The sequence below is a fragment of the Oryzias latipes genome, chromosome 1, assembly GCF_002234675.1.
Source record: "Oryzias latipes chromosome 1, ASM223467v1".
Lineage (NCBI taxonomy): Eukaryota > Metazoa > Chordata > Actinopteri > Beloniformes > Adrianichthyidae > Oryzias > Oryzias latipes.
Window position 1 is genome coordinate 27,813,517 of NC_019859.2, and position 11,365 is coordinate 27,824,881.

The following is an 11,365-nucleotide window of genomic DNA, read 5'->3' on the forward strand; positions in this document are numbered from 1 at the left end:
AGATTCCAGTTTCTAATGGAATCACTATTCTACTATTGTTCTCATTATTTACCTGTTCTAAGCCAACATGAGTTGTATCAACCTCCCAACTTGAAAAAAAAATGCAATATTTTGAATAACAAGTGACTTCACCCTGCAAAAAGGTCACTGACACAGGGAAAATGTGCCTACCTTGTCTGTAAACTGTTCCTGATGCAGTACTGGACTCAAATAACAGCCCAGCATCAAAGAACACACTCAAGCCATTCTTCCCTCCACCAGGAGTGCAGCCAGTGTCAAACTTCTCCACCTCATCCCAAATCTGAGATGCAAAAAAATAAGACATCTGAAGGTTATAGATTCCCTTGTAAATTAGGCAGAAAATCTGGTGACTGAGTTGGATCATTCTTGAGTAATCATCAAACAACCAAGAGCTTTTAAATGTGCAGGGGCCTACTTTTTTCTGCGTGAGTCTGTGCTTGCTGTTTAGGACGTAAACACCTTTGTCTACGGCCACCAGTCCCACTGTGGCACCTGGATCTCCAGAGACCTTTAAACTAAACATCTTGCGGGGCTCATAGGAAGCAGCAGGGGTCTTTGGCTCCAATGTCAGCTGCAATTTTTGTCACACAGACATAAGCGGCAGCCCTTTCCATGCTGGGAAAAACAGCTGCTTGAACATGACTCACCGAGCCCATGCATGAATCTTTAACATCCACCCAAACTGAATCTGACACCACTTCATTATCGCTGGGATGGTAGAAAGCAATGATCCGGAAAGATGGCAGCATCTCTTGGGTAACGGGAATTATGAGGGAGATCAGCACTTGGCCTCTTGTTTTGTAACGTCCAAACTTCACCAGCTGACCCCTGCTGGTGATCTGGGGGGAAAGAGTCACAAATCCAGCAATCAGGAAACACTGAGTGAAGTATGTTTATGACCTAAAATCAAAAGCCAACAGCTCTCACCAGATAAGTGATGTCTTGGTTTCCACCTGGTTGCTTGTTAAGATTCAGGTTGACCTTCAGATTGTCACCTAATTTGACCTCAGGCGTGTCCACACCTGCAAGTGGGAAGAGTGCTCAAAGCCATGCAAGAGTAGACTGCAGAATGTTGAATCATAACACTGGATCATTTGATCATATTTTAGATGTTCATTAATGATACGGCTAAGAATCAATGTGATTCTAAATGAGATGTTTACAGTTAGTTTATAATTTTGATTTAAAACAATTCTACTTAAAATGTGTACATTTTTTCTAATTTGATCACTTTCATCACTACTAAAAAAACTGCTTTTAAATAGTGTTATAGTTTTAACTTAAAGTTTTCACTTAATAGATTAGGAATTTTACTGTAAACACTATGTTTTTATTTGTGTTTTGTTTAAAAACGAAGGCACTAAATTGCATAAAATAAATTGAATTTATAGATTTGATGAATAGACACTCCATTTTATAAGTAAAGGTTGATTTGATTTTTAATACACTTTAATTAAACTTATTTTCTACTCAGCCCTCCTTACCAATATGGATGTAAGTCTTGCTGTTAGTAGAGTACTGGTTTGCCTGCATTGTGGCTTCGGCTTGTCTGTTAAGGGAAATGTCTGGATCATCAGTCTTTGCCTGTGAAGGACATTAAAGGAACACATTGATTTCACTTCGGTAAAACAGTGGAGATAATTCAGCTAAATGTCAGCAATTGTCTTTTCAAAAGCTGAATGTGCTGTAATCTCCCAGTGGAAAAAACAAATGATGCTGAACATGGTTCAAAGGAGGCTACTTGATAAAATAGTTTAAAAATAGCACATAAAAAGCTGAAGAGTCACAAAGTAATCAATGAAAAATTCTGATTACTGTTAGTAAAACATAAGGAGGGTCATTGGCGCTCATGTAAAATGAATTAAAGAATAATACATAATATATTTGAAAGTACAAAACAACAAAATGTAGTCGCGAAAATGTATTGTTGAGTAGCATGATTAATAAAAATGCAAATAGCTGAGCAAAGTAAACATTTCCTCATTGATTAATAAATAGACATTATTAATTGTTCAGAAATGCCCAAATTGACCATATTTATAGTTATCTGCTGCAAAATTTAAAAAAAGAAACTTTTAATAAAATGTATTCCTTACAAGAAAGAGTAAAACGATTAATAATGATAATTTTTTACATGTAGGTTTTCACTGCACATGATAATGTTATAATTATGTTAATATTACAATAATTCAATTTTAAGAAAACTATTTTTCAGTATCCAATATTTTGTGTACTTTGCCCCTAAAGGGCCTATACCATGCAAAATATTTTTGTTTTTTTGTTTACAAGTACATTATAATGTTCTTTCTTCATGAAAAGAAACCCCCAGGCGGTATTTTGATCCATTCACGCATTTCTGAGTATTCCTCTAAAAACTTGGGTTTTGAGCAGCAGCCCATCCCAACCCATGAAAACAAGAGGGTTCTCACGGGGTGACGTAGACCAGTGAAAACAGCCCCTTCCAGGAAGAGTCTGTGCTGCCAGCACCGGCCCCAGGCTAACACACAAACCCACTTTCTCCGTGGAGCTAGCAGTGAACGGCTAAAACGCTTTTCTTTTATAACATGCACATCCATCTTTGCAAGAGTTCGGTTGTTTGTTTTCGTGAGCCAAATGCAGATACGCTGCTATGGCCAGCTGTACGTACATGAAATGTACGTTTCATTAACGTCATGAAATGAGCGGCACCCACTAGGAGTTCAAGCCGGTGCCTCAGAGATCGAGTCACCTAGGAAAATAACTCAGGAAAATAACCAATATTTACTAAAAGATGTGTTCTTTTGTGTGCCAAAGGTAATATATTATAATATATATCGATATTGTTTACTACAAAAGGCTTAAGAATAGCATAATATAGGGCCTATATTGATGTCAACTGGATTGGGTTGGAGTAAACTCAGTTTAATTGGCCAAAAGTATTCAACTAAGTTTTACTGAACTAATTCTGACTGGCTTGTAGTTAGTTAGTTTCATTCCCTTTATCTTTAGACTAACTTAAACCACAATGAACTGAAAATGTTGTGTTATATTTGCAGCAGCTTTTCCACTGTAGTGGTGTGGGTTTGGTCTTACAGAGATTGACAGCCTTTCATCCTGTGTTGCTGTATTGATGGTCAGCCGCGCCATGCCGTTGGCTGCAGTAAAGCCCCTTACAGGACCAGGAGTTACAACCACTGGGATGTTCCCTGCTGGACTTTCATCAGGATTTAAAACTTCAACCTGTCATCCAATAAAAGAAAGGTTAAACCATCAATTTAAGGTTCAACTTTTCTCTTTTGACATTTTTTAAAGATTCAGTGCAACAAACGTTGCAGTCAAAATGTACATTACAAATGTAGGTCAATGATTTACCGCCACATCAAAGGACATTCCAGGTTTAAAATATTTTGGAGTTCTTTTAAAGGTGATGGTGTAAGGAGATTTGACGATTTGGATGCCTCTTAGCTCTGCCTCCACCATCTCACTCCCTGTCAAACATTTCAACAAATTGAACAATGAAGTCTTTTCAGCCACGTTTTGAAGCAACACGATTGACATGAGGATGGATTGTCTTCATCTTACCGCTTTCTGTCAGCACGCTAACAGAAACAAAGATGGAGGTGCCCACAAGCTGATTGATATCCTGAAAGGTTTTTGTGATCTGTTCCCTCTTCAACACTACTTTTCCTTCTCCGTTTTCAATCTGAGGACCCAAAGACACATGCAGTTCTGACTTTCTGAAACATTGCAAAAAGATCACCATGATGGAATTGGAAAAATGTACAATCTGTTCTCACCGGCACTCGAGATAGAGAGTCAGGGAAGCTCTTCTTCTGTCCTTGGTCCATGACCCCAAACACAACATAGGCATTTCCATTCACTTCTTGTCCAAAAAGATACCTGCAAACCAAACAAAGGTTACCATGGAAACAGGATTTTAATGCCACAAGTTGTTTCACACAAGTTTCACCGACCTGGCTTTAATGTCAATCTCCAAAGTCTCACTGTCCACGTAGAAAAAAGGTCTCAGAGAAGAGAGCTTGACCTCAAAGCTGGGGAGCACTGTGAAAAATGTATTTAGGTTTGGTTTTGGTCCTTCAAGAGAAATATGTAAGTAAGAAGGTTTATAAGAAACAATTTTACCATATTCTTTGACCTCGAAATTTGCAGAGAAGCTCTCCTGTGGGTTGCTCTGGAACTTTGCCACAATTTTCCAAAGTCCAGGACTATACAGACACACATTATCAAAAAGATTAGAATTTACAAGAAACGAAAACGGTTCTGCACTGGAAATATGTCATGAAGTACACATGCTAAAGCAGAGATCTGCAGAAGGCAGCAGTGAGAATCATCTGCTTCCATTTAACCCTTTCCTCTGCATCTTCTGCACTCACACCAATCACCCTCATGTCCTCCTTCTTTACTTCCATGAATGTCTTCTTTGTTCATCCACTTTCTTTGTATCTCCGACCTCAGCATCATCATTATCCCTTCTCCAAATTTCTCCAGATCATCTCAAACTGGTTTACAGCATTTATCTCAAAAACATTTTCAATGAGACATCCCTCTTAATTACTTTTTCTTGATACTGTCCTTGTCACACCACATTGAAGAAGATCTCACCTGACAATCTCATTCAGCTGGTAGTCTCCGGAGTGCAGTCCTGACTTCAGAGAGACAGGGTCCAATGGTAGGATGATGCCTTCAGGGGTCTGTAGTCAGACAACATTTGGTGTTTCTGGTGGTCCATTTGTTGATCAAAAGCCAATTTGAAAACATGGAAGAATTAAGCAGAATACCACAATCTCGATCGAGATAGAGGTGTCAGTCTGGGCATCATTAAGTCTCTCTAGTGGCTCCATGCGAGGGGTCACTCCAAACATTCTGTAATACACTAAAAAACACACACACTTTGTTCATTTGCTGTCTGTCTCATGTTTTTGCATGTGTGAGTGAATGTTTATGCAAACGTGTGTGAATGTAGATGTGATGCACATCTGTCTAAATGTTGGTGCACAACTGTAAATTTGTGTTTGTGAATGTTTCTGAAACTATGGGTTAATTGGTTCATTTCAAGCAATGAAAACAAAGAAAAAAACAATTAAAAACAAATATATTGATATATTAAATCTACGTATTTATAAATTTATAAACTGATTAGAAAAAAGATGAATATAAATGTGTTTAATCAAAAATAGACATATAATACATACTGAACTCACACATTAAACATTGTATCCATTAAATATGATTTTCAATAATGTTTGAGTTATTGCTTGACAGGAGTGTTTTATTTTAATTTTTACATATTTGCCACAAACCAATCCATGATGGAATTTTCATACACATATATCAGGACATTCTGATGCATCTGTTTGAAAATATTGATTAAAATTTGTGTCTGTGAATGTTTTTACATGCTTATGCGTGTTTGTTGATATTTGTGCATGTATGCATGCTTTGTGCTAGTTTATGTGGATGTTTAGGCAGATGTGTGAATGTTTGTCAGTGTACATGTTTATTTTCCGTGTTGTATAAATTACTTTTAAAAAGTAATTATTTAATTTACTCAGATCAAATTAAATGACTTTATTCATTAACTATTTCAAAAATAATTCACTATTCATTTATTTACTTTACCTTTTTTCTTTTCAATTTCAAATTCTCAAGGGGAAACAGCACAAACTAGAGCCTCTTGTCTTTCATTCAAAGCAATTACTTCATGCAAAGTATGAACATGGCTCAAGACATAACCTGCTTTTTTTTGGTCTATGGTAATTGGTAAATGGTGTATACTTATATAGCGCTTTTCTACCTTCTTCAAGGCCCAAAGCGCTTTACAGTCACAGACCCATTAACACACACATGCACACACACATTCACATACTGGTGGCTGTTCCGCTGCCAAACGCTGGTGCCAACCCTACCACCAGAGGCTAGGTGGGGTTCTTGCCCAAGGACACTTGTCTCAAAGGCATGTAAGGCGGGAGTCGAACTTGCAATCTTACGATCATGGGTCAGCGAACCTGCACCACGGCCACCCCTGGTCTATGCCATTGCTCAAAGTAGATAAGGAAAAAATCTGTTACCCCTTCATTCATATCTATGCCTCCATGTCAATTTTCTTTTTCTAACTTGTCCTGTCCAACAGCTGAACATTCAGATAAGAGCTAAAGGCTTTGAATCTTCTGATTCACAATGTGTATATTTATATAAACTCATTTTTAAATTTGGGCTAAACTTTATTTACCTTTAAATTGATTATATTTGTTATAGTTTTTGTTGGACCAGATGGAAAAGAAAAGTAGGGAAGAGGGGAGAGGGATGTTAAAGACATCGCCCACACCACACAAAAAGAGAGGAGCCAAGAAAGAGCCAGTCACAGGGGAAAGCCATGGACCCCACCACCAAGCGCCTCCCCTGGGAGAGCTCTGGTCAGGCACAGACGGGACTGAGGCAGCCAAACCACTTATGGCAGCCTCTGTTTGCCTCATTGGAGACCCCAACCCACCAAGGTCCCCTCCCAGGACAGGACCAACCAGCCCGCCTACCTGCCTTCCACAAATCACGCGGCAATGGACGGCCCCAAGAGGGTTGCCCCAGAGCCACAGAAGGAGTGATCCCATCCCCAGGTACTGATCCCAGGCCCATGTAATGATACCTACTCCACGTTCATTTTAGCTGACTTTAGGTATTCCATTAAAATGTGTTGCACCTTTCTCCTTACCTCTGCCTTTCGTGCACAGTTCTGCGCTGCTGCACTAACCCCCCCATCATATTGACCAGAGACACGTGTAGCATGGAGCTTGGAAAGAAAAATAAAGTCATGCAACTTAGAAGGGTGAATTGATAAAGAAAGCTACCAAGAAGGTCAGCTCTTGTATTTCACACCAAAGAGGCCCTCTAGAGTTGTTTCATTCATAACCGACACATCAGTACTCAGGGAGGGGTTTGGCTCTACTGCTCACCTGCAGCTCCTCGGGATGAGAAGACTCCCTACACCAGCTCTTTTTGTTTCACCTTTGAGCCAGTTTAGAAAGCAATGTGACTACAGCAATGACGCCATGTCTGTTCTTTAATCCATCCCCAATTCTCCGTGTGCACCAGTAACTCAGTTTTTTTAAATTAACCTCTGTTTCGTTCCATTCAACAGAAAAAATGTCAAAGCTTACAAAACTTAGGTAACAAAGGAACAAGGTTCCTATTGTCCAGTAATCATAACTAATTACTAATATTTGAACTGTAATTCGTTACGTTCCTCCTTTACTGACAAACAGGCAAACAGATAAGAGCTGAGGTCCCCTGGTGCTGGACATTATGTAAATGTTACAAAAGTGGGTCATTTAGGTATGGACACAAGTCATGAATTTGTATATATTTTTGTTGCTTTTGAGGCTAAACATTATTTTACTATATTTGTGAGCAAGCAAACATGCAATTTTTTACAACTGTTTATAGGCTTTAAGTACAAAACAAACAGAGATCGAGTGGAAAATTACACTGGGTCAAACTTTGGGACTCAGATTTGGTAGTGATGTATGGATGGCATCCCTTTTAATTAAAGGAAGTGCCAACTGCTTGAAAATTGATCACGAAGGGGAAACTATTATGAAGATTTAAATGCATCAAGTTTTACATATACCAGAATAGAGCTGTGAAAAAAAAGAACCTGCAGCAAGATTCTCAAGATTTGCACTAGCACTACTTCGATGTTTTGTACCAAGACTCTTCCAAGGTTGCTGTCATGGGACAGTTAGCAGCAAAACAAAAAAAAGAAGCCCCTCCCAGCTTGGCCAATGTGAACACCATTGGACAGCCTTTTAAACTGTATTTTAGATGGTAAAATGTGGATGGGAGAGAACTTTTTGCAGCTCCATCAGGACAAGACTGAAGTCTTGGTTATCGGTTCTGAAGCTAAGAGAGATAGGGTAAAATTTTATCTGTCAAACCACTTTATGAAAATATGTGATACAGTAAGTCACCTCGGTGTGATTCTAGATGCATATCTTAGCTTTGAAAAACACGTGAATCAAGTAACTAAGACTGCATTTTACCATCTGAGAAATATCGAGTGAGACCCTTTCTCTTTAGAGCCAGGGCTGAAATCTTAATCCATGCTTTTATTACATCAAGATTGGATTACTGTAATGCCCTCCTTTCTGGGGTAAAGAAAACCACTCTTAATCACGTGCAGCTAGTCCAAACTCTGCTGCACGCCTTTTAACGAGAACCAGGAAGAGGGAGCACATTACAGCAATCTTAAAATCTCTGCACTGGCTCCCTATCAGCTTCAGGATTGATTTATGCCTTGGTCCTTTGTTTATATCAGACTTGCTTTTAGCTTATGAACCTCCCAGAGCCCTTAGATCCTCAGGCGCGGGCCTGCTGAGGGTCCCTAGGGTCAAGACGAAAATCCACGGTGAGACCTTGTTTAGAAACTCCGGGCCTCGTCTGTGGAACAGCCTGCCTGAGGATGTGAGGGCCTCGTCCACTGTTGAGGTTTTTAAAAATACACTAAAGACTCATCTATTTAACTCAGCTTTTAATTAGATCTCAAATGTGGTATTTTTACTGTTATTTTTTACATGCAATTTTATCACATATTTATTTGTTTAATACCTTTTAGTCCTTTTATGTCTTAACTTATTCTAATTTATATTTTAGATTTTTTTATGCATTAACTCTCTTATCTTATTTTATTTTAATTAATATTTTCATATTTTACCTGTTTTTATATTTTAACTTTCCTATTTTATTACTTCTACATTTTATACTGTTTACGAGTGTTTTCTCACCCTTGGCTGGGGTGTTAGTGTTCGGGCTCCAAGAGATTTTGGCCATGCTTGTCCCTGGCATCTCTTGTTGTGGGTCCTCCGGGCTGCCGGGCCTGGTGTGCCCATGCTGGGGGCACTGGAACTGGGGGTCGGGGGGCGGGAGGTGCTGGGGATGAGTTGTGCTTGTGCCGACACCCCGGCAAACAGGAGGACAGGGCGGACGGCGCCTTCTGAGTTCTCTTTTCTTTAGCTCTGTCATTTTTCTTTTATTTGTGCTTGTTTTTTGTGTATTTTATTATGAGGGGGCTTATATAATTATTTTATTACATGTGTGGGGATTGGTTTTACTGTATTCTTGTTTGTTTTTTATGGAAAGCACCTTGAGCTGTCTGTTTGACATGAAAGGTGCTTTATAAATACAAATAATTTGAATTTGAATATGAATCATATGTCGGTGTATACGTAGCTTCACATGTAGCTGTTTATCAAAAAGGGCTGTGCCTCTCCAAAGACACACACGTTATGGAATGTGGGGAGTAAAACAAGACGGGGAGTGTCCAGTCACACCAAGCCTTCAGCAGAAGGCAAGGTAATAGTGGCAGCCAAGGCCTCCCCCAGACATCCGTAAAGTGAATTTGCCCCCAAGTAATCCGACACCAGGCACCCAGACCAGAGACCGTCAGAAGGACCCCCACAGGATCAGGGTCAAAGGAGCACAGACAGCACAAGCCCAAGAAGCCCCCCCCCCCACGTGCCCAGGAGCCAGTACAAGGCACCACCCGAGAAACACCGACGTTACACTGCAGGCAACCACCCGCCCACCCGAATTGTAAATGGCTGTTTACCTTTGTGGGATTGTTTATGCAAAAGTGTGTGTGAATATATTTGATGTCTGTCTGTTGGTCAATCTTCCAGTTTCTGAGCAAGAACACTTTACAACATGAGCATTGAATGACGTGTGCATGTGGGGGGTTACCTTTGCTGTTGGGGGTGTACAACGTCTTGTCAGTCTGGATGAAAATGTACCCGGACTGGAAGGAAACCATGACGACTTTCTCCAGTGTTCGGCCTGGGAACGCAGCTTCCAGGTAGACATACTGTTTTACAGATGGATCCTTGCTGAAGTCTCCAGGTGGGATCTAAAAGCCAGATTGGGGTGGGTGGCGTCTGTACATGCAAATTTTGTAGTCATGAGAGCACATGAATACCTCCATGTACATGTGTACTTACAGTAATCTGTCCAAAGCCTTGAAAGTTATTGTCATTGGTTAGGGTTACTTGTGTGGTTGCCAGTGTTTTAGCTTTTGTTGGATGGTTTTTAACAGAGATGGTGACCGGTTGGTTCGCCCCGCTACAGTCCTGGCATTCAACAAAAATGTTTTCTGGTGTTCCCACTCGCAGCAGGTTAGGGGCAGACATCAGGTTGCTGTGAAGCAGATATTAGTTATTGAAATATTTACCCTGCTACTTATTGTTCCATTACTGCTTGAAAATATGCACACTTTTGTTTTCTAATTCACTTTTTCCTTTGGTTGAGAGGTGGGGGTAAGAGGTATTGGGTCTTCACTGAGCCACAACTATTCACTGGACTTTATACTCCACGATCATTTTGAATAGGATCCAGCAAATAATCAATAAATACTTATCCCTGAGTACACAAACCCTTAACCTAAGTGTGTCTAAAGGGTGGGGGTGGGGTGCAGCCTTATGATAACGGAGCAAAACAAGACATACTTAATATTTTAAGACATTTAATATTTAAAGCATAATGCTGGCAGCAACAACACTCCTAAACCTCACATGCTGAAGTTACAATAATACATTTTCCAAAGTTTTTATTACATTGCACAAAATACCGTCCACACACCATTATGTACAACCATCTGTAATCCTGCACATTACTGTATGATTACCTACTATCCTGTAGGATCCTGGGTAATCTGGTAAAAAGATGAATTGTTGTGATCATACGAGTTTCTCATGTTTATGTTTACATAAAGAAACAGGTAAGAAAAAAAAACTAGTTTGTAATAATCAAACTAAAAGCCAAACATTTTTAGAGAGGGCATAGCATTCTTCTTTATGCACTGTGCTATGAAAGCTTTCACAAGTATTGGTGGGGGGGGTTACTCACAGCGGTCCAGCATCGATGAGAGACATCAAGGAGACCAAGGCCAGAGAGGCCAGCAGCAGCTGAAGAGCCCTCCTCATCCTCACTTTGCTCATTTGACTGTGTGCAGCGGGACTCTACAGCACCTCTTTTTTATCGTCCCAACTGTCCTTCCATCCCCTTTTCACTATGTAGCAATCTTGAACCTCCCCAAAGTGCAAATGTACAAAGAGGAACATGAACAAGGTAACGCAGGATTTTCCGAAAACAGTTGAGAAATTCAAATAAACGTTATCGTTGTGAGGAAAAAGTCAAACATCATATAATCAATAAATTTTAAACAAACTTTCAAGATTTTGATTTGACAAAATGATGGAAAGCTCTCTACAGCAGATCTGCAGGGCGTCAGCTTTTGTTGTTTCCTTGGTGGGAGAGTCCTAAAACTTGACCTTGGCTTGGTTTTTTGGATCAACAAGTAAAC

General features: G+C 39.8%; 1 protein-coding gene across 1 annotated transcript in view; it reads right to left on the reverse strand.

The window, feature by feature from the left end:
- Positions 1 to 10,998, reverse strand: part of c3-1 (complement component C3-1) — a 28,528-nt gene extending 17,530 nt beyond the window's left edge. The window contains 16 exon segments of the mRNA NM_001105082.2: positions 172 to 301; positions 437 to 592; positions 669 to 860; positions 949 to 1,043; positions 1,506 to 1,605; positions 3,094 to 3,240; positions 3,373 to 3,488; positions 3,583 to 3,703; positions 3,798 to 3,900; positions 3,975 to 4,062; positions 4,144 to 4,226; positions 4,624 to 4,712; positions 4,800 to 4,894; positions 9,751 to 9,913; positions 10,005 to 10,200; positions 10,909 to 10,998. Of these exon segments, the coding sequence (NP_001098552.1) occupies positions 172 to 301; positions 437 to 592; positions 669 to 860; positions 949 to 1,043; positions 1,506 to 1,605; positions 3,094 to 3,240; positions 3,373 to 3,488; positions 3,583 to 3,703; positions 3,798 to 3,900; positions 3,975 to 4,062; positions 4,144 to 4,226; positions 4,624 to 4,712; positions 4,800 to 4,894; positions 9,751 to 9,913; positions 10,005 to 10,200; positions 10,909 to 10,985 (1,951 nt within the window). The 5' untranslated portion in view covers positions 10,986 to 10,998.
- Between the last annotated feature and the right edge of the window lie 367 nt (positions 10,999 to 11,365).